This window comes from Paramisgurnus dabryanus, chromosome 8, assembly GCF_030506205.2.
Source record: "Paramisgurnus dabryanus chromosome 8, PD_genome_1.1, whole genome shotgun sequence".
In the NCBI taxonomy this organism is placed as follows: domain Eukaryota; kingdom Metazoa; phylum Chordata; class Actinopteri; order Cypriniformes; family Cobitidae; genus Paramisgurnus; species Paramisgurnus dabryanus.
This window is the reverse complement of record NC_133344.1, coordinates 28,384,850-28,412,430: the sequence shown is the minus strand read 5'-3', so window position 1 is coordinate 28,412,430 and position 27,581 is coordinate 28,384,850. Positions and strand designations below refer to the sequence as shown.

Sequence of the window (27,581 nt, the reverse complement as noted above, 5' to 3'; positions counted from 1 at the left end):
GACAGTCAAAAGATCCGATGAAATACCTCCTAACTGGATTGGTGTGATGTTCACAAACTGTCAGGTCTCAGCTGTTTCTGCAGTTTTTATAGAGCTTTTGATGGGATGGACCTTTTTACATTAACAGAGGCTCTATACACATTTGGATTCAGTAGTTGAATCACAAAGCTGACATCATCATTATGGATGCACCCGACAGGTGTTAGAAAAGAAACAAAGAGGTGAGTGAAATCAGCAGAAAGCCCAGAAACAAATGTGAAATTGAGCGGATCCCTAATACCGTAGATTCACCTCACTATAACTCGGAGACCATCATCCATCTTTTTTACAATCTATGGTTATGGTTATGACAGTGAAGTTTTACAACAATATAAGTACTATTCATTGGCAAAATGGTGATGTTAGTAGTGTTATAAAAGTTGTATTTAGAATTAAATGTGTGTTAGCTGATGTTAGATCCTGTAAAAAAAATGCTAAAAACATTATCCATCCAGGACCCTGTCCAAAGACTGTCCTCGCAAACCTCCCCGCCCAACTTCAAAAACTCATCATATCTAGGCGAATCACAATAATGACTTTTTTTTCATCCCTGACAATGGCAACTGTTGGGCTAGATCGTTATCAAGTCCATTATTACAAATACTAACAAAGTGCCATTAGTCCAGGGCACACAGTGGCACATCTCAGTGAGCTCATTCGCATAGTCTTCCAGGAAACAGGCATCTTGCTTGATGGAAAACAGCAGATCCATGCCTCTTCCTGCTTTCTTGCATGCCTGCACTCACACTGGACTTTGATGTTCTGGACCTTAGCATGCGTTTGTTAATATGATACAAATGTTTTGAAAAAAAAACTGGAAGGTAAGCGCTGTCTCTCACACAGTGTCATTCGCTGTGTTTGACCTCTTGTGGGTCTGCGCATACTGATCAGCTATGACACTAAAGTAACACAAGAGTGAAACGGGATATAACAAAGCCATGGTTGGGTCTGGCTCCTCCAAAGGCAGCGCTTGCGAGTTCACCACCTGATCTCTGAAAGGAGTGGTGGGAACTTTGGGCACGTAGCCTGGCCTGGGTCTTAGCATAACACTGGGACAGCAGGTCCAAACTGAAGGCACAAATCCTCAACCGAAAATGCATTGAGGTCCCCTACCCTCTTAACAGAGGCCAGTGCGAGCAGGGTTAGAGTTTTCATTGTGAGAAACTTCAGACTCCCAGACTGCAAAGGCTCAAAAGGGGCGACCTGTCTTGTAGACAGCGATCACACTGCAGCAATAGTGTTAGATACTTAATCACTCAGAACTTCTGTGTTCAGAGACATATGTGGAGATTCCACAGGTCGGGGTTCAGGTGCCATAACGTGCCCCCTCCTTGAGAAAGAAGGTCCTTCCTGAGAGGACTCTGCCGGGGGGCTTGTCATGAGGAGCATGAGCTCTGGAAACAGTTCCTGGTGGGCCAATAAGAAGCAAACAGTAAAATGTTACCCTCGTCCTCCCTGACTTTGCACAGTATTTTTCGAGAAGGCTCACTGGGGGAAACGCAGACCCCGCGGCCAGCTGTGTGCCATTGCATCCACACCACTTGATCCATGGGTTAGTGAATAAAACAGGCGACAATGGGTTGTTTCTGGAGACGCAAACAGACCTATTTGCGCTCTGCCAAAATGTTTCCAAATCAGCTGTACCAAGTGGGGATGGAGTCGCCATTCGCCAGGGCACGCTGCTCGTGAAAGCGCATTGGGCACTTCATTGGGAATATGAATGACACAAAAAAACTCAGATTCTTCTGACTCCAAAGGACGAGATGACAGGTGAGATGCGACAGGTAATGAGAGCATTACCCTCCTTGATGGTTGATATATGCAACGGTCGCAATATTGTTGGGGCAAACTAATACATTCTTTCTTGCAGCTCTGAGACAAGACGAACAAGTGCAAGATATAAAGCCAACAACTTGTGGCAGTTGATGTGCCAGTGCAGCTGGGGTGCTGTCCACACACCTGAAACTGCAAGCCTGTCGTACGTGCCCCCCACCTCGAGTTGTAGGCATCTGTGTGTACTACATCATGCCTGGAAACCTGTCTCAAGGGTACACTGACCCAAAGAAACATTGGGTCTATCCACAGGGTGAAAGTGAGATGACACGCAGGTGTAATGGTTACACGGTCCATGCCGCTGTGTCACGTTCTCCTCGACTCGGTCCTGAAACCAACACTAAAGCGGTCTCATATGGAGCAGCCCAAGCAGTGTCACAGCCACTGCTGCTGCCATATGCCTCAGAAGCCTCTGAAAAAGCGTTCTTGCCTTTGAAAGAGTTGAAACGTCGGAATTGACTGTACACAGATTTCTGTCAGACAAGCCGTTAGTTCGACCGAATCCAGTTCCATACAGAGAAAAGAGATCCTCTGCTTGGGGCAAAGTTTGCTCTTTTCACAGTTGACAAGAATAACCAAACAAGTGAGATGCCGAAGCGTTAAGTATCTGTGTTTGCACAGCGTCTGCTGAGAATAAGCTATTATAAGCCAAGCATTGAGATGAGCCAGAATGTGAACATCGCTCTCTTTTAGGGGTTTTAACGCTGCCTCCACTACTTTGGTGAAGACACTGGGAGAGGGAGACAGCTCGAATGGTAAAACTTTGTACTGATATGCCCTCGTCTCGAACGCAAAGCAGAGAAACGTCCTGTGACGAGGGAGGTTGGATACATGAAAGTACGCGTCTTTCAGGTCTATGGCTGCAAACCAATCTTGGGGGCGAATGCATTAGAAAATACTCTTCTGCATTATCATCCTGAATTGCATTTTAGAAGTGCACGATTCAGTACACGCAAATCCAAGATCGGACGTAACCCACCCCTTTTCTTGGGTCCTATGAAGTAAGGGCTGTAAAACCCTGATCTCATCTTGGTTTAGGGGACTCTCGAACTCCGGAGACCTGGAGAAAAAAGGGCAATGCACTCTTTTTGTGTGTTTGTGGGTGCCGGCTTGAAAACAAATTCTTTACCTGGCCCTTCTCCGGGGGAGGGAGTGGTGCTGTCACCACCTCCCGAAGAGCGATCCACTCCATCTCCAGGTCGCCCGTCTCAAGGACGCTTGTATTTTCGTTTTCCTCCACAGGCGGGCTGCTGATGGCTAGTCCCCTCCACTGCTGAGATGTGGTCAGAGGAGGGGGAATGGAGGTGGCCACTGCAGGATGCCCACGGCAAGAGGCAGACTAAGGAGCCGATGTTGATCGACATGGGGCAGCTTTCTTTCTCCGTGGCATGATCTGAGCGATCGCCTTAGTCTGCTTTTGGGCGGCAGAGAACTGTTGGGCGAAGCTCTCCACCAGGACAGGTTTTGGTGCCGGAGTTAGACCCAGAGCTCTCTTGGGCGGCGGAGTCGGTAGGGCTGGAGGGGACTCAATCTTCCCCTCTCGAACAGTCATGCCTCGACGACTAGTACTTCAGAGCTTCCTGGGCCTCATCCCACACCTCCAGTACATTTTTTTCCCGGAGGTGCACAATGAGCTGACTCGATCCTGGAAAGCCTTGTTTTCCAACCACCTGCGGCCGTTCAGCCATCACCCCTCATCTCTCTTTCGGGTGGAGCCACTAAGGGCATAATTATGCCGGTATCAATACAGTGGAGCGGGGGTCGCGATGCAGCTGTGTCTGGCTACCACTGCCTCTTGGAAGGACCCTTCCATTGTGGGCTTGTAAGCAGTCATCCAGTCTCACGTGGCTGCGTACCAGGCTTGCGGGGAGGTGGCTTCTGTCCTGCATGCCATGGCACTGCTGCAGGTTCACCAGGTGAAGGCTTTGAGGGACCTGCATGAGGGAGGACATGACTTGCCTGCCTTTTCTGAACTCATGCTACGTAAGTCACCGCCCAGGAAGTGTGTCATGCGATGTCCACCATGGTGGTCCAGGAGCTCCATCTCTGGCTGTGTCTGGCTGACATGAAGGACTTTTACAAAAACAAGTTCCTGAATGCTCCGGTTTCCCAGACCCTGCAAGTCGTGTGTTCCCTCATGTAAGTCCCTCAAAGCCTTCGCCTGGTGAACCTGCAGCAGTGCCATGGCATGCAGGGCAGAAGCTGCCTCTCCGCAAGCCTGGTACGCAGCTGCCGTGAGAATGGATGACAATCCCGCGAGAGAAGGGTCGGCCAGTCCTTCCAAGAAAAAGTGGTAGTCGGACACAGCGTCATCGTGACCACCCGCTCCACTGTAGGAATACCGACATAACCCTCCGATGCAGTGGAAGACATGGAGTCTAAGGGAGAGCCAACAGATTCATTGGACATTACTAGGGATGTAACGGTATCAAAAAATCACGGTACGGTAGTATTCCGGTATGATGCCCACGGTACGGTAATTATTGAAACATTTACAGGAAGGAAAAAACAAATGAAGACTTGGAAAAACTGCCATAAGTGTTTATTAAACAAGACTGAACATTACAACGTACAAAGTGTAGTGTAGTGTAGTGTTTACAATGTTCATAAAAATGACAAAAATAACTAGACCATGTAATAAAATAAAATAAAAAAGTTTCAGTTTAGTTTGTCAACTTTAAACAACTCCCAATCAGTCAGGTTTTAAGAATTGAGTCACTCCCTCAATTGACCTAGTTTTTTATTATTATTATTAATGCTAATGCTTGGTACTACTTTGAAAACAACGATTGTGATTGTAGAATCAAGAAAAGATGATGGGTTTTAAGATGGGTCAATTTCTGAAAACAAAAACAACCCAGTAAAAATGAAAATAGCAGCTTACTTATTGTAGCTGGACCTAGAGCTGAGGACAGCTCACTCCATCCAGGGTTGCGTTTCCCAATCGGAAGTCTGCAGCCTCCATAGGTCACATTTGTAGGCTGCATACGTCATGAAGACCGTCTTATTTCAGAAAATTAGCATTTTTCAAGTTGACTATTATTCTTATTTATTACACGGCTCTCTTGAATGCTTGATTCTGATTGGTCAGTTGAGACTTTTGCAGGTTCGTTCTTTTCAAATAATAACCGCTCCAAAGTTATAACGCATAGCCGGTACTACTTGTACGAGTAAAATCGCTCCGCGCCAATAAAGATCAATAAAGATTTCTGTTTGGCGCCATCTTGTGACAAACACTGGACAACCTCGACAAGACACAGACAGCTTACTGAGACTGAACTTGACAAAATAGAGCATGACAGCTAAGAAGCCAACACACAAAAAAATACAGAATGGGCATTAAAACTTCTCAAAGACTGGCTAAAAGAGAAAAAAATGGAGACAGACAAGTATGAAGCAGAGGATCTTAATAAGGTATTACGATCATTTTATGCATCTGTGCAAAGTTTCGCGGAAGGATAAAAATGTTAATTTAAAACAAATATCCCAATAAAATGTTTCAAATTCATATCCGTTTTTTTTCTTATGTGACAAGTAGCTGTGTAATAAGCGGGATAATGTAGAGGCAGCCGGTAGTTATCGGGAAATAAGCCCCTTCAGTGTGATTCAAGATCACACTGTCGGGGCTTATTTCCCGATAACTACCGGCTGCCTCTACATTATCCCTTACTTAATCGTATATTGTTGTAACACCCTTATGACTTGCAAATTTAATACTCGGTTAACTTAAATACACCAGGCGTCTAATGACGGATGCAGCCTGCATATGCAACCTAAGGAGGCTGCCTTCTAATTTAGAAACGGCATACACACTCTCCTCATTCACGGATTTACTCACTCGTTTTTTGTATGTCCATCACATTTTGTCCTATCTCGTTTCTTGTCACAGCGAACGCGAACTTTTTCCACACATCAGATTTAAAATTCGCGTTTCTTTTGCTTCCGCCATTGTCGCTCCACTTGTAGAGAGGCATCAGAGTGGCACGCATGGGATTATGGGAATTGTAGTTCCCGCGTCCCTCCACTCGCTTCATTTGGCCGGAAAAAAAACTACACGTTTTACCGAATCGTGTGACCACGGTTGTACCGGGAAAATTTAATTCCTCAATACCACGAAATTTATAATACCGTTACATGCCTAGACATTACAGAACATGAGCCTGCCATCTCCATTGGCACCTCTGCTGGCTTTGGATCAGGCACGAGAGACAGAGCGCATGACCATCCTTCGGACCCATATACTTCCTACATCCAGTGCTGCACAGTCAAAATGCCATCTTTAAAAAGATGCAAATTTCCACGATATGGGAGAATGGCTACACAAATTCAAATTATGTTACTCTTTTAGGGGAAATACACTCTTTAGATGCTTTGTTGATGATGCACACAGAGGAGAGGTAATGCACAAACTCAAATACTAAAAAAAAGAAAAGAAAGAGGTGGAAACCGCAAGCATCCGCTGTGGTACTGCCAGTTCAACCAACTTCAGCAACGGTGTACTTCTGTAGAGCAGAGTAGCTGCAGAGAAACCATTCTCTAGCACTAAAAAACATTCTCTGCAAGCATGTAAAAACATAGGTGTAATGACACGTAAGGAGTGGAAACAACTGCAGGGGAATAATTGAACAATGTTTATTAAAAATAAACACAGAGAGAGTATTGAGAGTCAATGCGGAAGTAACAGTCCGTTGTTATTGTTGTTGGCAATGGTGGCGAAGACTACGGTGGAAGTTGATGTTTGAGTGCAACGTTGGTGGTAACACAGTCTCACCCCATTTCGTCAATATTTGACGACACTTGACCATTCGTCATATGTTGACGTGAAGGGTATACCTTTCGCGTCATTTTTTGACGAACTGGGGACTTCAATACTATTACGTCCGTTGCATTCTCTTTCCTATTTTATTACCATTTGCGCGTCGGTTTAGGGTTAGATTACGCAAAATTAAACAGTGTACGCGAAATTAAACAGTGTACGCGAAATTAAACAGTTGTCACCTGGCGTTGGGGTTAGAAACAGTTGTCACCTGGCGTTGGGGTTAGAGTTAGGTTTGGGTAGGGATGTCATTATGTAAATCTAACCCTAAACCGACGCGCAAATGGTAATAAAATAGGAAAGAGAATGCAACGGACGTAATAGTATTGAAGTCCCCAGTTCGTCAAAAAATGACGCGAAAGGTATACCCTTCACGTCAACATATGACGAATGGTCAAGTGTCGTCAAATATTGACGAAATGGGGTGAGACTGGGTTGTTGGTGGAGTGGTGAGCAGTGGTGAAATCCAGGCTGAACACGGGAACATCCACACGAAGACGACGACGACGACGACAATAAACATCCAACTGTAAACGTAATCCAACAGAACACGGAACAACCAAACAACACAGTGTCGAACACAAAGTGAGAATCTGGCAGGGAACAGAAAGTCAGGTGAGTATTTATGGAGGTGATGTAATGATGAACAGCTGGAGCGAGACAATCAACACACAGGTGAAGGGAATCGCTCTAACGAGCACATGGCTGGGGTGAGTGAACAAACAAACACACACACACACACACACGACACGGTGGAAACAGTGGATTTCCTACCGTGACAATAGGTCATTGAAATTTGGCTCCCCTTGTAATGTCAGAAGGGGATAATACCGCCCCTTAATCTACACTATCCAACCACAGCACTGCCATTTAGTGCAGAGATCAGCTCATTTGCATTTAAAAGGACAACCAAAAACGGCACATTTTCTCAAACATAAAAAAGTGACAATTTTAACATGCAATAATAAATCATCTATATTGTATTTAGTGCTAAAACTTCACATACGCACTCCAGGGACACCAAATATCTATTTAACATCTTAATAATGTCTTGTAAAAAGTCCAAAACCAATTTCAATGTGGGTTTTAACTAAAGGAGGAAAAGCCCTCCTCTGCAGCCACTTACCATCAATGGCACTGTGTGGAGAGGGCCGACAGCCACAAATTCCTGGGCCTGCATCTGACATCGAAGTTGGGCTGGGACACAAACACTGTTACCACAGTAAAGAAGGCTCAGAAACGCCTGTATTTTATCAGGCTTTTGAAGAAGGCTGGGCTTGGGATGTGCCCTCTTATAAATGCCTACAGAGGACTTAGAGTGTCCTGACATATGGTATCACGGTGTTGTTTGGAGATGCAACACAGGCAGAGAAGAAATCTCTCCAAAGAGAGTGCAAGAGACTGTACAGAAACTCATTGATACAAATTTTACACCCATGACCAAAATCAACAGTGCTGTAAGAAGAAAGCTCAGTCCATACTTAGTGACACTCATCACCCAGCTCTCTCGCTATTGAGGCCCAGAAAAAAACCCTACAGCTTGAGACATACAAGAGCGGACAGTATCATCACACATAAAACACACTTTTATAATAGCCTCTTTCCAGTACTGATGAAACAAATTAAATTTATTAATTTAACTTTAACAAATCAAAATAACTTATACAAATTCTAAAGTAGCCCACGTATTTTAAATAACTGGCTGCTTATACCCAAAGAAATTAAGAAATAATGATTAATAACAATTTATTATCTTTATTAATTAACATTACCATTCCGGAGTTAAAGAAAATAAGGTTGAGTTTTCCTTATACTGATATTACAGTGGCCAGTCTTAACAGTGTTTAATATTCAGCTCGTCTTGATTTAATTCTTTTATTTCGCCGAATGGAAAAAAACATCCATATCTGAATGAATGGGACTTAGGAAGTACAACATAAGCGCATTAATAAGACCTTACGGCAGATCACGTTGGCCAAAACACGACCAGCTTTTCAAAAAGATATTGCTGGGCAAACACAGACATTTGCATCCGGATGGGATTAAATTTCTCAGTGGACGTCTGAGTTCAGCAAAAAACAGTAGGTAAATTGCTCTGGAATTCTGGAATTGCTCTGGAGGTCTACCTGTAAAACGAATCCCATCCGAAATTCTTTGTGCTCTGCAAATGGCAAATAACACTTTGAACTTTCTTGTTTTATCCCATAACAACTGGATGAAATTGCAGTTCAAACTGATTTTATAATGATGTTATAGCATTTGGATAAAGTCTTAACTAACATTTGACGTCAAATTAATATCAAGGTGCCTCATTGTAGAATAGTTGGGTCGTTTATCATAAATAAAACACAGCTATTGGACTGATACTTACAATTTTATAAAATTATTTAATGTAAGGTCCTAATAAAATAATTAAGGTTATTAATTTAACACAATATTTAAGTTTTATTAATTGAGGAGGAAAATTATTAAAATTTTTAAAGCATTCAAAACACCTAATCGAGAAGTCCTGCATTGTCACAAAAGTTTTTTTTATTAATTTAAAGTGTTTATTTTATTCAATTTGTGGGTAATTTTCCCATTTACATACCAGTATTTAATACATCATGTAATTGATTAGATAAAAAATTTGAATTGCGTGGGGCAAAAACTAACGCAGGGTAAGTTAACATGGACTGTTTAAATTGTTGCACAAGGTTGAGCATTTTGTTTTTTTCTGGGGGGGTTTTCACGCTGCCAAAAGACCATCTCCCGCAAATTATTGGAAATGTATAATGTTTTTCCAGAGAGTTATTGATGAACGAGTGTTTTGGTGGCATGTAAGTAAATTTTTTCATCATATGTTTTTTTTTCTCAGTTTCTAAGTTGGGTGTTTAAGATACCAAATCCAATGCTATGTCATATTAATCAGTGTCTTGTTGACTAAACATAGCATCGTTTTGAAAAATATCTGCAGCTTTTAGCAACTTTTTTTGGTGGGCTTAAAAATATTTTGACCCTGCGGGTTTAATTGTAACACTGTGCTACAACTAACCCCTCAGCACTTACGATATGAAAACCGCTAACGTTAGCGTAATTCTTGCCGTTGTTTTAAATACACGCAAATGATTGCTGGCTGGCAACAAAATAAATGTGCCTGTCTTATCAAAAATCGTGTGTCAAATTTATTTTTGTTCATATTTTTAACATTGATTGAAAACTTAAAAAGGGCTGTATGAATGAATACAGCGTGGATACCTGTCTATTATAGACAGATATATAAACAATATCCACTTCAAGCATATAGACAAAATTGTATTGAAATATTTGCCTGCAAACTTAATTTTTAGGAAGTGTTACAACTAACCCACTGCCTGTTACAATTAACCCCACCTATGGGGTATGTTGTAACATTTGCACTTCTGTCACGTTTGGTGTAATTGTCCAAGAATGGTAACTACTAAAAAAAAACTTCAAATGTTCATTTGTAGCAGAGATGTGTGTGTTGCTTTTGTAAAAATATAATTAATCAAACTCAAATATTTTTTGAATGATTGACCGGCCTTCTTGTTCTAATAGATATTGTATTAGCAATCCTGCAGAGTGGGTTTGCTGGATGAATTGATGGATTGATAGATGGATGGATGGATTAAGTCTGTGAAATAAGTTATTTGAGTACACTTTGCTGTGATTATTAGAAATAATAGAATAAATAAAATGATACACTGAAATAGAACTGCTAAACAACATTTTGTAAAGATCAGCTCCACATAAGCAAAGTCATCAGTAAGAAAACAAAAAGCAGGTACAAGTGGAAGGCTGTCTTTAGGGATTCATCTTTAATGTTTGCAAGCTGTTTTTATGGTAGACATTAGCACACATAGGTCTCATTAGAGGAGTCCATTAAAACATCATTTGTTTTGTCTTCATTCTGTTAACTGCCGCCAGTTAGTTAATGCCCTAGTCACACGTTGTTGTTTTCTATACAAACAAGCTTAATAGCAATTAAAAAGCTAAATAGAGGGACTGGTTAAATAATTAATGACAGTGGTAAGTACTTACCAAACTTAACAAGCCACTAAGGCCATTCCACAGAAAAACAACTTCATCCCATGTGACTTACGCAAATGTTGCCAAGATTTGATAGACATATTACTTTAAAACTGACTTTAAAGGGTAAAAGGCCAGAATGAATCTGCTGTGATATTCTTTGACAAACATCAGCTCATTTCTGAAGGTCAATGGATGATGGTTTATTCTCTGTTCAGTGATATATATAAAAAGTAATTATTTCCTATATTTAAAAAACTTTGCCAAATGTAGGGAATACAGGGATAATAATGTCTGTTGTCTTGGGTTATTAACAACTAGATCTAAAATTGATGAGCTTGCTTCACTAAAGCATACATGTGACTAACTAAATCAATCTGGCGCCCCTGAAAGGCAACATATAATTTGCACATTGATTTAAAAGAGGACATCTTTTTTACATTCTTGCAGTGAATGGTTTACTGGGTACCCAATTATAGCACTTAAACATGGAAAAAAATGCAGTGTAGCTTGAAAAAAAAGTGTAGCTTGGATTTTAAAGGAATAGTTTTTAGCTGAAAACAAACATAGTTTATATTAATAATCTTTATGTTGCCATGGATATGCAATGTTTCAATTGCAAAATAAGCTTAAAATATTATTCATTTACTCACAAATGTATTGTTTTGTTTTAGAAGACATACACTTACCTACTGGAGTCACACACATGTTTAATGTTTGTGCTTTGGAGCTTCACCATTTTAAATCTTGTTGTAAGAAGATAATGTGATGCCATTTCTATATTAAGTACAGAGGGTAAAATAAGTATTATTATATCCTTTGTTGGTAATGATTTTGACCCATTATTCAACACAAACAGTCTTCAAATCTTGAAGGTTCTGTCGGCCTCTTCTATAAACTCTGACCTTTAGTTGTTTCCATATTTTTTTATTAAATTCAAATTAGGTGATTGGCTGTGCCATTCTAAAAGCTTTATTGTCTTTCTCTAAAAGAGACCGGAAGTAAAATTCCAACCAGACGCGTAGTCGCATCACCGCACGTGCGTCCAATGAAACCGTCTATAGGCCATCATTTAGGACTGAACCAGCTGTTAATATTTACATTGACAAAGTGGAAGGATTGCTTTTTATTACTGGCCGTCTGTGAATTTCTTGCCGTTTTTGCACCTCATTTTCTTCAGGGGTCCAATACAGTGCAACAGTGTCGAATACACATTATTACACATAACTTAATATGCACTCACCTAAAGGATTATTAGGAACACCTGTTTAATGTATCATTAATGCAATTATCTTATCAACCAATCACATGGCAGTTGCTTCAATGCATTTAGGGGTGTGGTCCTGGTCGAGACAATCTCCTAAACTCCAAACTGAATGTCAGAATGGGAATTTAAGCCATTTTGAGCGTGGCATGGTTGTTGGTGCCAGACGGGCCGGTCTGAGTATTTTAGAATCTGCTCAATTACTGGGATTTTCACGCACAAACATTTTTAGGGTTTACAAAGAATGGTTTGAAAATGGAAAAACATCCAGTATGTGGCAGTCCTGTGGGCAAAAATGCCTTGTTGATGCTAGAGGTCAGAGGAGAATGGGCCGACTGATTCAAGCTGATAGAAGAGCAACTTTGACTGAAATAACCACTCGTCACAACCGAGGTATGCAGCAAAGCATTTGTAAAGCCACAACACCCACAACCTTGAGGCGGATGAGCTACAACAGCAGAAAACCCCACCGGGCACCACTTACCTCCACTACAAATAGGAAAAAGAGGCTACAATTTGCACGAGCTCAACAAAATTGGACAGTTGAAGACTGGAAAAATGTTGCCTGGTCTGATGAGTCTCGATTTCTGTTGAGACATTTAGATTGTAGAGTCAGAATTTGGCATAAACAGAATGCGAACATGGATCCATCATGGCTTGTTTCCACTGTGCAGGTTGTTAGTGGTGGTGTACGGTGTGGGGGATGTTTTCTTGGCACACTTTATGCCCGTTAGTGCCAATTGGGCATTGTTTAAATGCCACGGCCTACCTGAGCATTGTTTCTGACCATGTCCATCTCTTTATGACCACCATGTACCCATCCTCTGATGGCTACTTCCAGCAGGATAATGTACCATGTCACAAAGGTCCAATCATTTCAAATTGGTTTCTTGAACATGACAATGAGTTCACTGTACTAAAATGGCTCCCACAGTCACCAGATCTCAATCCATTTTCACCTTATTCCGCCACGCCCACTTTTAATTCTTCACTCTTCCGCATTTTGTCAACCAACTTCCGCTGACAAAGCACAGCACATTTGGTAGCTAGTTTGGTGGTTAGAAGATTGTTTGTAGTTCACTATAACTTTAGCAAAATTACAAATAACGCTAATGCTGTAAATGTTTTAAATTGGGAGCACGGATAAAACTTACATACAAGGCTCGGATAGTCTCATAAAGTCGCGTCATTCGTTACGGGGGTAGACAATATGTGGCCGCAGCAGGTAACCTTTAGGACATATTTAACTACCTCATCCTGTCAGGAGGAGTTGATGGAGCAGCATTAAAAATTATTAAAGTACTTATGTCTACCAATATTTACAGAGTGTGTCGTGTACTGTTACACAATGATTTCGTCTTTTTTAAAGCAAATGTGCACCCCAGCCAATCCAATAACTCAACGATTCATTTGTAATGTACTACGATAGAACACTGCAAAAAATGACTTTCTTACTCAGTATTTTTGTCTTGTTTTCAGTAGAAATATCTAAAAATTCTTAAATTAAGATGCTTTTTCTTGATGAGCAAAATGACCTTAATAAATAATTCTGGTTTTAAGACAAATAATATACAATTTAAGTGAAATTGTCCTTAAAACAAGCAAAATTATCTGCCAATGGGGTGAGAAAAAAAAATGTGAAATAAGATTTCTTTTTTCTTAAACACTTAATGTGGTAAAGTGCTCGGCGACTGTGTAATGCATGCAATGTAAACCCTGTGTAAAGCTGACAAAGATGGTTGTTTTACAGCAGAGTTATGTACATTTGGCCAGCTCAACACATTGGAGCAGTTTCTCGGACAGGGTTTACAGAACGATTAAAATTGGTAAGAAACCAACATAAAGGCGCTTGAGTGAGATTTTTAAGTTTAACGCCTTCAGCCACTGCCTCAGCTGCTAATCATCTTTATGCGGCCGGAAGTACGTTGACAAAATGAGCGCAATGGCGCTGCCCTTGTTTTCGTGAAAAATAAGGTGAATGTGCATCCCACAAATCTCCATCAATTGCAAGATGAAATCCTATCAATATGGGCCAACATTTCTAAAGAATGCTTTCTGCACCTTGTTGAATCAATGCCACGTAGAATTCAACAGTTCTGAAGGCGAAAGGGGTCAAACACAGTATTAGTATGGTGTTCCTAATAATCCTTTAGGTGAGTGTATTGATTTCTTATTGAGGGTTTGATTTCTTTGCATGTGTGGATTGCATGGGTTGTTTTTTACCAACATCTTGTGTAAAATTCCTGTCAATAGCACCTTTAGTAAATATATATGATAGGAAGTCATACATCTGGGATGGCATGAGTGTAAGTAAAATATGATAAAATATTTTTAAATATTAAAATATATAAGAAATTTCATGTCAGGGGTGAAATGTTTTTTAAGTACCCAAAACTATATTTGTAGGGCCCTTTGGGTTCCTTTTTTGTAGTCAGTTTTTGGGCATTATTCCAGTAGGATTTAATAGTCCCCCCAATAGAACCCAACACACACCAGTAGAGACCCGCAAAGACCATTATAGTTTAAATTACAACCAATATTTTCATTAAAGCAACATTTGTAGTTCTCCATGTAAGATTGGCTTACAGCACCACCATGTGGTTAAAAAGCGCTATTGTTCCTGGTAGCAGACACTTTTGCAGGCAGGGAATGGGTGGGATGTGTGCTCCTACACGTCCATTCCACTTTTTGGAGGCTGTTCAGGTTGAAGCAGCAGTAAAATGCGTCCCGTTTTACCACTGAAGTAAGTTTAGAGACATTATTTAAAGGTTTTTAGCATGGGTGAAATGACATTGCATTAAAACCAACACTGTAAAAAATTTGCTGTAATTATGCAGCTGGTTGCCAGTAACTCACTGTAGAAGATAAAGACTGAACATGTTTAATGTTCATTTAAAGGCAGCATAGGCAGGAATTATCTAAAAAACTTTTTTACAAATTTGTTTAAACTGTCTTTATATACCAATACATAAGTAAAATGTAAGTTCTCTGAAAAAGAGAGGATAAAACTCGAGTGTCTTTAGACCTCTCACCACTGTTTTAAACACAGCTCATTGTTTCCATTCGGGACGAAACAAATGATTGGCTTGCGCGACTATCACTCTCTCTCGCGACCATGGCACCACCCCTGTTGCTATGGGATCTGCCCACACATGCGCACACCCGATTGATTTGAACGTGCATGAGGCACGAAATCTAGGAAGAGCAAAAGTACGGCAGAGAAAAAGCATTCAGAACTCACAGTACCTGCATATCCAGTCAGCGAAGGCAAACAAAGAAATAAACAAAGCAATCAAACGAGAGTAAATATCGCCTGGCTTTTCTTCGAGTCGACGATGCGCTAGTGGTATTGTCTCCGGAGTGTAGTCCTCATCAGAGTCAACAATGCTTTCATCACGGAAACTCTTCCATGCAAAACACTGGCTCAATAGTGAGTAATAAAAAAACAATCCTATTTGTTTATATTCATATTGATAAAGTTAGGTGTATTATTACATGTGATTGTGACATGATGTTACTACATGCACCGCGCTCCCAGCAGAGCTGGTCAGCGTTGCGCGTTCATGTGTTTTGGGGGCGTGGCTTTAGAAGAAACCAAGAAGGGAGGGGGTGGAGTGAATGGAAAAATGAGCTGTGTTTAAAACAGTGGTGAGAGGTTTACAGTCACTCGATTTTTATCCTCTCTTTTTCAGAGTACTTACATTTTACTTATGTATTGGTATATAAAGACAGTTTAAACAAATTTGTAAAAAAAAGTTTTTTAGATAAATCCTGCCTATCCTGCCTTTAACTTTAAACAAACTGTTGCCAGTAAATAACATAAATGTAAAATCTACAGTAAGTTACTGGCAGCTAGTTGCCAGTAATACCCAGTAATACTGTCATTTCTATAGAAATATTTTACAGTGAACGATTTAACTGATACTTGAACATAAATGTACAGTACCAGCTGGATAAAAATGATAAACCTTCACCAGATGCTATCTAATTTTGAGAGAGAACACAGAGCGATCACTCAGTTTGCATAAACTTATTTGCGCTCATCCTGATAGGAAACTTTTGTTGTTTTAATTAGATTTTATTTTTTATCTCATGAATAATGATGATATTTATACAAAGGCATTATGATAAGACCATGTGATGCATTTTTATAAATTAGTGTTTGTAAGAAAGTAAAGGTGGAGGTTTCATTTTGGAACCCATTTGACATCTTAAATGGGACATATCATGAAAATCTGACTTCAACCAAAGATCAACCCAGTGACTTAGTTTTGTTAAACCATTGTCTGCAAGCATGTGAAAAATATGTCATTGAAATTTGATTCCCGTTGTGATGTCAGAAGGGGATCTTATTATAATAATACTGCCCCTTAATCTGCACTATCCAACCACAGCACTGCTTTTTAGTGCAGAGATCAGCTCATTTGCAATTAAAAAGACAAACCTATGAGCCTACACCTACAAAGTGACAATTTTAACATGCTATATTAAATTATTGATATGATATTTTGAGCTAAAACTTCACATATGTACTCTGGAGACACCAAAGATTTAATTGACATCTTAAAAAAAGTCTTGTGAAATGTCCCCTTTAACTAAGGACTTTAGTTCATGTTTCAGTAACTTAAGTTGCCACTAGAGGGCCCAATCTCCACATATATACCACAGAGATCCTTATAGACCCAATATTCTTTTCTAGTGCTTGTTTGAGTACATATAAAGTTACAGTATAAAATATTTTTAAAAACAGAAAACTAAATTTATCCCAGTTGGTCACAAGATTGGTAAAGGGAAGTGCATTGTACTGTATATACTCCCAGATTCTGGATACTTCAGGGTTTACTTTTATTTCAAAGTTTTTTTTTGTTAATGATCAAATGATAATTTGCTGTCCTTATGCTGTCCTATATCCAAAGGTATAAGTAGCACCATTATGTTTGATTCCAAGGGATACACTAAATACACTACGTTCCTTTAAAGAAAACCATCTGCAAATAAATTGTTTTACATTTTAAACACATTTGAACATTTATTTAAAGCGACTTCACTCACTACACTTTGTTTAAATTGTTTATCAGTATATGTGCTCCCTTATTGTGCTGCAATGTTCTACCAACACATAAAAACATGATGTCCCCAAGACCACTAGTGAAAATCCCACACTAAAATGATAAAAAAACACACACAAGCAGCAGCTTTACATTTCTTTTGCAAGTTTATTTGAGAACACTGACGTATACAGAGATGTGTCTAAACCCACAGAGAGAAGAGAAAGAAATCTACACCTCTATTTGCAGCATCAAAATCACCACACAGTGCTTCAAAACAGCATCTCTATGCTGAAATAAAGAACAGAAAGAAACCCCTACAAAGCTAGAATACAAAACGTATGCACAAAACAAAGTAACAATAATCGGGCACCTTTGAAAAGTTACACAAAGAACTGGTGCTGAGGTAGACAATACAAAAAAGTAAAACACGATGAATGTAAAACCATTTCGACACCAAGAGCTTGCTCCTGTCACTAAAACAAGGCAAATGGAGCGAAAATGGCCGTTTGGTCCCGCGTGGATCCTCAGTCCGTGTGTTAATTTGTGTAACAATGGCACAAATAAGAGAGCTCCGAGTGACATGGCTACATCCTGTCTGAAAGCAAATGATAACACAGTGATAGCGGCAGGGATGCCGAAATTTCATGTGTGTACCTAGATTTATTGCTTTTGACAACTGAAAAAAAAAAAATCTCTGCGGCCTTTTAAATGAATTAGGGGTTGTAAAACTAAACACGGCATTTGTATAATGACTCGGTGGAGTTTTTATTTCTCCTGCTGTTATGTAAGTAAAGGCATCCCCGATTGCCTACGAGCTCAGTTCATATCAAGGTGACTTTGCATAAAGACACAAATACGACTGTCAAAACAAAGACCGTTCCCTGTTTATATATGAATACAGATGTAGCAACCAATTTACATGGGCACCTATTCGTTTCGCAGCTGACAGGTGCATTTATTTAACACTGAATAAGTTGACCACATCGACTCACATTGCACGCACGCACAAGAAAACCAGCATAGATCTTACAGTGAGTAGTGCACACAATACACAGACACGGATACATCTTTACTTTACGAGTTTGTTGTGCTCCACGTTGCTGAACGGTCACAGGTCTATACAGCTGTTGGCATTAGATCACACTCGAACTCATACACTCGTAATATATATGGAATTATTATCATCATCATTTATAAACTGACACCCAGCAGCAATGACTACAATATATGTTTTACAAACATCTAGTACTTCTATATGTTCAACATAAGCACAAGAGAAACAATTTTCCACTCGAATCGAGAACGAACACGATGCAAAAGATACTGTAAAAATATTTGCTCACTCAAATAAACAACGTAACGGGTCACACATTACCCCATACAAAAATACAACATATTCCCTTATCAAAGTGCCGCGTTTGGCTCTTGTCCGAGAGATTTATTTTCACAGAAAATCACTTATTTTTTGTTTTCTTTCTAGCTTACCTTCCCCGTGTAACTGCACACATCGGTACTGCATTTCTTGTGATTTAACAATTTCACATAAAAAGATCATCGTTTCAAGTTTATCCCCTCAAGTAACTAAACATTTTCTAAACACTACTCTAAACACGTCCAGAATGTATCTTTTTTTTTATTATTATTTAGGCTGAATTTGTAAGGAGTGTACATATAATGAACAAACCTGCGAGATTTCTGCGACTGGGTCGAAACGAAAATGTAAGGTACAAGCAAAACAAAACTGTGCTTTTGTTTTAGTGCAAAACTGAGAGCGGTGTAGAGGTAGCCCTGAAACAAACGGCTGAGAGGCAGGCGTGCGCACTAGTGCAAGAGTTTCAGACTAGTACTATACGTTTACTATCACCACTAGATAATCCCGTACTGATGAATTACATTCTGCTGTACAGAATCATTCCCATCCTTAAACACAGCTCAGCAGGAAATCAAGGAAAAGTACAAAAATAAACCTAGCGAGTGAGATGCCAATATTAGGCAATTCAAGTAACACTTTTAAACAAATAGATGACAGGTGGCAAAGATAAATGGAAATAGCGAATAGCTACATGTAGCATCCTTAGCAGACTGCACAAACATGAAGAGCTCCGATGCAAAAGCCTCTAAACGCCACCTCCATTCCACTTTGTTTATAAGAATCCTTATTTAAAATGCTCATTTACAAGAAAACATGTCAAACACACTTAACTCTTTCCCCGCCAGCGTTTTTACAAAAGTTTAATGCCTTCCAGAAAATGTTCTTCTTTAAATATATGAACATACAATATATCAAATAAATAAACAGACCGTCTTTCTTTTCTTAAAAAAATCATAATTTGTTTTTTGTTTTATCACCTCTCAAATATGGGTAGGCTTCTTAAAAAAAAAAACAATTGCATTTTTGTGAAGGACTTTTGTTAGAGATCAGATTTAGAGCGATGATCAAAACATACACATAGTATTTGCTGTTTGGCCTAAAGGGTTGCTTCCAGGTTTTATAAGTTGGGTAAGACCGCCACCTGGTGGATAATAGTGGAAATTTGGATTGCCGTAAAAACTTGTCATTTGCAAGGAAGCGTTTTCTCTTAATTGACGAGATAACTCGTCAATGGCGGGGAAAGAGTTAAAGGTTTTTGCATCTGAGCTCTTTTTATATTGCATTTAAAGTTCTTATCTCAAAAATAATCTCACTTTAAAGGGACATTCCACTTTTTTTGAAAATAGGGTCATTTCCCAGCTCCACATTAGTAAAACATTTAATTTTTACAGTTTTGGAATCCATTCAGCCATTCTGGCGGTACCACTTTTAGCATCGCTTAGCATAATCCATTGAATCTGATTAGACCATTAGCATCATGCTAAAAAATAACCAAAGAGTTTCGATATTTTTCCTATTTAAAACTTGACTCTTCTGTAGTTACATCTTGTACTAAGGCCAACGGAAAATTAAAATTTGTGATATGGCTAGGACTATACTCTCATTGCCAGCGTAATAATCAAGGACTTTGCTGCCGTACCATGGTTGCAGCAGGCACAATGATATTACGCAGCGCCCAAAAATAGTTTTGTATTTTTCGAAAACCCTTTTTGTAACTTTTAAAAGCAGGGGACTATTTTCGGGGACTGCGTAATATCATTAATAAAATATCGGAACTCTTATCTGGTCATTTTTGAGTACGATGCTAATGGTCTAATCGGATTCAATGGATTATGCTAAGCTATGCTAAAACTTTTACCGCCAGACCCGAAGATCAGCTGAATGGATTTCAAAACAGTAAAAATCAAATGTTTAATTCTAGGGAAGCTGGAAAATGAGCATATTTTTAAAAGAGTGGAATGTCCCTTTTATTCATACATTGATTTCTGGGTATAAGAAATTAATATTTCATTAACAGTTGTTTTTGAAACTGTGAAATTTTGCAATTCAATGAAATCCACGGTTTGAAAGTGACTTTGAAGTCACTTCTCAAACTTTGTCTACATTCACTAAATGCAACGCGTGGTGCCTAAAACAACAAAAAGGGCTTTCGAAAATGTGAAAGTGCACAGTGTTGTTATTTAAGGTTGAATAAATGTCCCTGAACATTAATACAGTTGCTTGGCAGCACAATTCGAATGCAACTCTAGGAAAAATTACTAATGGGTCCAGCTTTGTGCTCTTTGAAGCATGTAAAAAAAAAAAATCAATATCGTGGACTTAAAAATAGAAAAGTAAATTTAAAGGTGTAATGTCCGTTTTAGCGGCATCTAGTGGTGAGATTGCACCTAAATGCAATGAGAAGCTACGGTAGCTGCCGCAGGACAAACATGTCATCATCTGAGACAACAAAGAAACAAAACATGCTCTGTAGAACAGTTTGTCCATTTAGGGCTACTGTAGAAACAGGATGGTGACTTCCATGTAAGGAGACCCACAGTGTATGTAGATAAACTGGTTTGTTTTAAGGTAATAAAACAATACAGTTCATCATATAAGGTCTGATAATATAGTTATGTATATTATATTGCATTTCTGTCAAGAGATCCTCCTAAAAGTCCCACATTACACCTTTAACAGATCATTTCTCTTCTAAAAAAAGGCCATAATTTCATCCACCAATGTGTTCATTTTTTCTATTTCATCATATTTGTGTTCAATTTAAGCTTTGGTCCATGTACGTATTTGACTCGATATTAATTTTTCAAAATTAAATTTGTTAAAAAAGCGGAAGTGCAGGGAATCTTAATGGCAATACAACACAAGTCTAATAATACTATGAATTTCTCATATCAACAAGGTGGAATGCAGACCAACAGATTCGACGGGAACAAGAATACATAACAGTGGACCGTACTAATTCTTTCTGAAAATTCACATCACGGCATTCAACATATCACATTTCCACTCATAAAACGTTTGTGAGTGCAGTTACGCAGTTACATCCTAAAAATATATGTGCACGAATGCATGTCAATGCAAACACCAACAAAATATCCGAAAAAAATCCACACTACGCATTCATCACTTTGACCACGCCCCTTCTTTGGCCTGGCCCAGTAGTAAACCTTCAGGTGAATTGTCCCTGAAAATGCGACCCGTCTCACACGTAGCACAGGTACAGGTACGTCTTCTCTATCCTCCAGTCAGGTGGGACGTCCTCAGGCTTGTGACCTTTCATGTGCTTCTGCATGGATGAGAGGCTGGGGCAGTACTCCTGGCAGATGGTGCACTGGTAGGGGGACGCGCCGTTGTGGGTGCGCAGGTGCTTGATCATGGCCGAATAGTCCCGCGAGCGCTGGTGGCACAGCTTGCACTCAAACGGCTTCTCACCTGTGGGGAATAGGTGCCAAACGTCTTAAAACCACAAAATGGGACAGTAACAGCTGTAATGATTAAAGTCATTCGCAACCCATTTTACTTAAAGTTTAATGGTTTTTTTAGAGGACAATCAGTGTGAGGAAAGTAGGGTGGGACTTTTTTAAATAGATTGTTAGAAGTTTTACACCAGAATGAATCAGTGCAACTAGGAGGCATTTATATATGAGAAATCAAGTTGATCCAAAATTGAAAATCCTTTCATCATTTCTTCACTGTCATATTTTTACAAACCTAAAAATATTAAAGTTATTTTGAGCAATGTTTGTAACCTAACCAATCAGAAGCCCCATTGACTTGCATGGTATTCTTTTTCTACTATGGAAGTAAATGGGGCTTCTGATCATTTTTGGGTGAACTATCCTTTAACATAACATTTTGATGGAAAATTTATTGGATTATGTGCACAAAGACCAAAACATACATTAATAAAGTTCAATTTTAGGGTCAAAATATCATTCATTTCCTGTTTACTTAATCATAATGATGATGATAGTAAAAATAACAAAGGTGAGTTTTGATAAAAAAAAATTCTCTTTTTTAAAGTAGATTAATTTTGTGCAATAAAAGTAAGAATGTAAAAAATATTGCTTGCACATTGACAAAAAAAAAAAAACAATAAAGGTGCTAACTTAAAAAAGCATCAATAGCAACAGGCTTTAGATTTCCCCTAATCGTTCCCACAGCAGTCCATGGCTCTGCCTCCTTGCTGTGGTAATAATAACAGTGGAGTTAAGATGCCACCTGCTGTCCAAGATAGGAACAGCAGATGTGAAAAGCTGTCGGGGGGTTCGACTGCCACTGAGCAGAGCAAACCAAGTATTGATCTATCATTGACAGCAAGTGTAAATGTCAGTGATTCTCTGGCTGGTTGTGTGAAGGAGCAGTGGCCTTTCGGTTCTGAGTTTCTGCTCTTGTTATCTTCACCTGTCTGGTCTGGTGGCCGCAGACCCGCTTGACACAAAGACAGCAATTATTTGACAGGACTCCTGATAGGTTTGCTTTAACAGCTGCCTTATTGAGGGCCAGAAACCACCAGCAATCGAGTTGTAATTCCAGCTCACCTGATAGATTTAATATGCCAAGACCTTACCAGAACAAACTAGATACAGGGAATTTAGTCTCTGAAAATGTCAAATCTTGAATTTCTGAATGTAAAACTAGAAACCGAGGCTTGTTTTTGAAATAACTAGAACTGCTAGTGGATCATCCACGTCAACGATCTCAATAGGTTAATGTGTTATTCTCTTCTTATACCACGGGGCTGTTGAATGCTTTATTCTAATTGGTTGAGAAATGTTTCACGGGTACGCATGATTTTTCGTTAAACGCACACCTGACTTGTCAAATAGAGTCTTAAAGGAAAACACCACCGTTTTTCAATATTTTACTATGTTCTTACCTCAACTTAGACAAATTAATACATACCTATCTTTATTCAATGCGTGCACTTAATCTTTGTACAGCGCGTCGTGAATGTGTTAGCATTTAGCCTAGCCCCATTCATTCCTTAGGATCCAAACAGGGATGAATTTAGAAGACACCAAAGCCGTCCCCCTCTCACTAGAGGTCTTCACAAGTCCACTTAGAACCGAAAATCCGAGGTCCGACCTGAGACCTAAAAGTCTAAAAGTTTCACATGTGCCTCAGACACGGGTTTTGGTACAATAAGAGCGGCATCGGGTCTCTGGTAATTTTAAATGAATGTGTTTTTACTGAACGGACCCGAGAATACCCGAACTCTCTCGCGTGTGTGCGTCAATGTCCTTTTCAAACCTCTCATCTGTTTGCCAAGAGCGCTTGCGACATTGTGTGGCTGGCGGTAGGTTAATTTTCGTTGAGACAGACATGTCAGTCAATTTTAAATGGACATTTTAGCGGTTACCTTGGTGTCATCGTCAGATAACAAAGTAAAACAAATGGAGCGGCTCGACAAATTGGTTGCGAGGCCACCGGAGTTTCTTTCTGTCTGACTGCTGCGTGTGGGTCTGCAGAATGCACACACGCCAGTGCCGTTTACATTCGGGTCCAGTTGGGGGAAAAAAGCCACTAGTTCGGGTCCGACTCGGGTCTAATTTTCTTAGGTTTGTCTCGGGTCGGTCTTTCTTTAAAAAAAAATTATTTATGCACGTCGGGTTCTGGAATAAAGTGATTCGGGTCAATTCAGGTCAGGTACATTTCTTTGGACCCGAAAAGGCCTCTCGCTCAAACTTCCCTCAATATTACTGCGCCCGGGGTTGAAGTGCTGCAAACTAAGTGCTCTTCCACCATACAATATAGTCCGCTTAAAAAATTGCCACGTTTTGTTTTGTGCCGCCATACTTACTTGTGATACTACTCATGTAACAGTCTTTAAATATGGAAAACATGGAAGTGTTTGGGGGCTTCTAAATTCATCCCTGTTTGGATCCTAAGGAATGAATGGGGCTAGGCTAAATGCTAACACATTCACAACGCGTTGTTCAATGATTAAGTGCACGCATTGATAAAAGATAGCTATGTATTCATTTATCTAAGTTGTAGTAAGAGCATAGTAAAATATAAAAAAACGGTGGTGTTTTCCTTTAAAGTCACCACTAGGGCAACTGTGTCATAAGCAGAAAAATTGTCTCCGTTCCTTTGAATTATTTAAAAAAAGCATTCCCATGGTGTAACGGCTTGGGTGTGCATTATTTTCGAATAATTAAACGGCCCGTCGTCAGTAATCCTTACACATCTGAGCTTTTACTCTCCACTGTTACTGTGAATGAATCTGCTTGTTTATACTGTGACGTCTTTCAGTTGATGTGACTGACCTGTGTGGACACGGTAGTGCGTCTCCAACTGGTGTTTGAGGCTAAACTTCTTGCCACAGCCGTTACATTCATAAGGCTTCTCTCCGGTGTGGATGCGCTTGTGACCCTTCAGCGTGCTGTCGTCACGGAAACAGCTTCCGCAAAACTCGCACTCGAATGGATGATCACCTGTAATGCAAAGGTCACACTTAATATACAATAGTCAACGTCAACTACACTGTATGTGTATATTTTACAATGTGACCCTGTCATTTTTTTAAATAAATCATCATACATAATGTAAAGAACATTCTGTGAAAATATAACCTTTATTTCTTTTATATTCACTGAGTGAGGTCATGTCAAATATTGAAATCAAACTTTGATGCTCCTAATCTCATCATTAGACTGGATTTCACAAATATCCTTGTGTCAAATATTCAAATATACCATTATTAAGTGTTATAACATCAAATACCTATCCGCGAACATGGGTGTCTTTTTAACTTTAGATTCCTGTCCGTGATCGCAGGTGTCTCGTGTCAAATACCTTTCTTATTCATACTGTTATAATATGAGACACTTGTGGCTGGTAAAAAGTTTGTGAAAATGTCGGCATTATTGTACACCTGTTAGACAACCCTTGAGTTGCCAAATCGAAATCTGATTGGTTAAACCAACAGCTTTATTGCCATACATGCACCAGCACTAATGATTCTGAAGGTCAGTTTTAGGCCAGCAGAAAAGGCCTTGACCATCCACCACTGGGTAAACATCACATGGTGCGAAGGGAATTAGGCTCTAATGCATTTGTGTTTGGTGTCTTTTTCGAATGTCAATGGAGAATTCTAAAACGCGGTGATTTCAAACCGGTTGCTAATTGCTTTCCTGCTTTGTCTAACAGCCTCTCATATAATTTCCCCCGACAGCAGCGCCATATAACGTTGGCAATATTTAATGCATTTCAACGCGGGCGCCGAGGCTTTAAAGTCATCGGTGGTGACCTATGCTCTTCATTATCTCCCCGTCCAAGTGCCGTCCGTGCCCGAGAATAAATTGCATCTCTTGTTATGTTCTGTCATGCTCCGATTTAAACCCTCCTCTTAAGAGACAATGCAGAAATTCCCCGAGCACGTTCCCTACGCCAATCGCAGCCCGCCATTCACATTCAAATACACTTTTGGCTGAGATGAATGGGTTTCTATCTCAGCCCAGAGTAAAAGCAGGGAGCGAGGGATGCGATCCCTCGTGAACAGATATGAGATGATAGATAGAGTAGCGGTCTTTATGCATCTGTATCAACTTATCCGATGCACCTTCTGAAAAGCCCTCCAGCCTGTCTGTCATTAAAGTTAATTGCCCAGAGGCGGGCAGCAGGCAGGCCAGACGCGTGACACCACAGGCATGCTAATGCGCCGAAGCCGTCTGATCCATGCACATTCTGAACACGTCACTCGCTTCAAGTACACGCCGCGAGCGCCGGAGAAAACATCCATAGGTATCGGCTTTCAGTAAAACTCAATTTTTGTATTCACGGATATCACATTGTAAGTTTAATATTTTTATAGGATTTTTTTGGTTCTATTAGAGATCGTTCACCCCCCCCCAAAAAAAAATCTGCTGTCATTTTCTACCCATCCAACCCCTCTCAAATGTAATATATTTTGAGCATATATATAGTGAGTCAATAGACCAAATCTTTTTTTTGGGGGGGGAGGCACGTGATGCAAAGGTTATTGTTAGGCTTGTATTAAAGCGAATATTAATGTAACCACGTTGCACGTTACATCGATCCTAACATTCCATAATAAATAAAAAGGGTTGAATTTAACATACACATTATTAAATATTAAAAACGCGTTACCCTCTCTGACAAATCACATCAAAGCCAAGGCCAAAAACCTGAAGAGAACTGTCTGTGCCATAAGCAATGTGAGCTCTGTGCTGTCTCTGTACTATCAAACACAGCTGTGAACATAGACAGCCGCAACTGTCTGCAAATGGCCTGGCAGTGAATTGGAGAGGGAACAAGAATGGCATATTAATGAGAAGCGCCTACATGTGCAGAATGAAGAGAGGAGCAAATGGAGACTCATGCAGCCTATTGTTCAATCGCACCTCGCATTGTTTATTCGATGCAGGGTGTATGAAATACAAGCATACGCGTCAATTGGATGTTGCCAGGTTGACACGTGTTATTTAATCAGTGACACATTTAATTGTTGCATGATGATAGCCATACCAAATACTTAAAAGGTGACTACACATCATTTTAAAATTAGGAAAGTGACTTAAAGACCCTATTTGCATTCCATTTTACTTTTATGATGTGAATTATGAATGAAATGGGATATTTATTGAGAGAGAAAAAATCCAAATTGATTCGATTATAAAATATGGGAATTGCAGCATGGCGACAGACCTGAATGTGTAATTGCTAAAACAATCACTCGATTACTTTTTAGATATTGGTTCACATGATTCAATAATGTAGATAAGTGATATGCGTAGTGCTCGATGTACTTTAATTGATCTGATGCAACCAATATGACTCCAGAGATTTGAGAATCAGAATAACAGCCATTTTTTGCTATATATATATATATATATATATATATATATATATATATATATATATATATATATATATATATATATATATACATACAATGACATTCCTGTGGAAACAGATTATTTGAAAAATCCTGTATTCATCCTCCGTTCCTTCTTGTTAAAAACATTTCTGCTCTTGCTATTCAAGTAGAGAATAAACAGATTTTGCTTGAGATTTTGTTGACATTTACTCAGATGGTTTGTAACATCAAATTGTCCTTTCAGAAGTTGCGCTTGAGGAACTCGTGTACCCACCGGTCTGTGGCGAGACGGAGCACATGCTTAATGCCCTCACTCTTGTAAAAAAATAAAA

General features: G+C 39.6%; 1 protein-coding gene across 1 annotated transcript in view; it reads right to left on the bottom strand.

The window, feature by feature from the left end:
- Positions 1-17,177: 17,177 nt before the first annotated feature.
- zbtb16b (zinc finger and BTB domain containing 16b) overlaps positions 17,178-27,581 on the bottom strand; it is a 65,851-nt gene continuing 55,447 nt past the window's right edge. The window contains exons 6-7 of the mRNA XM_065281379.2: positions 24,677-24,844; positions 17,178-21,836 (exon numbers count right to left, since the gene is read on the bottom strand). Coding sequence (XP_065137451.1) covers positions 21,607-21,836; positions 24,677-24,844 — 398 coding nt within the window. The 3' untranslated portion in view covers positions 17,178-21,606. The remainder of the gene's footprint in view (positions 21,837-24,676; positions 24,845-27,581) is intronic.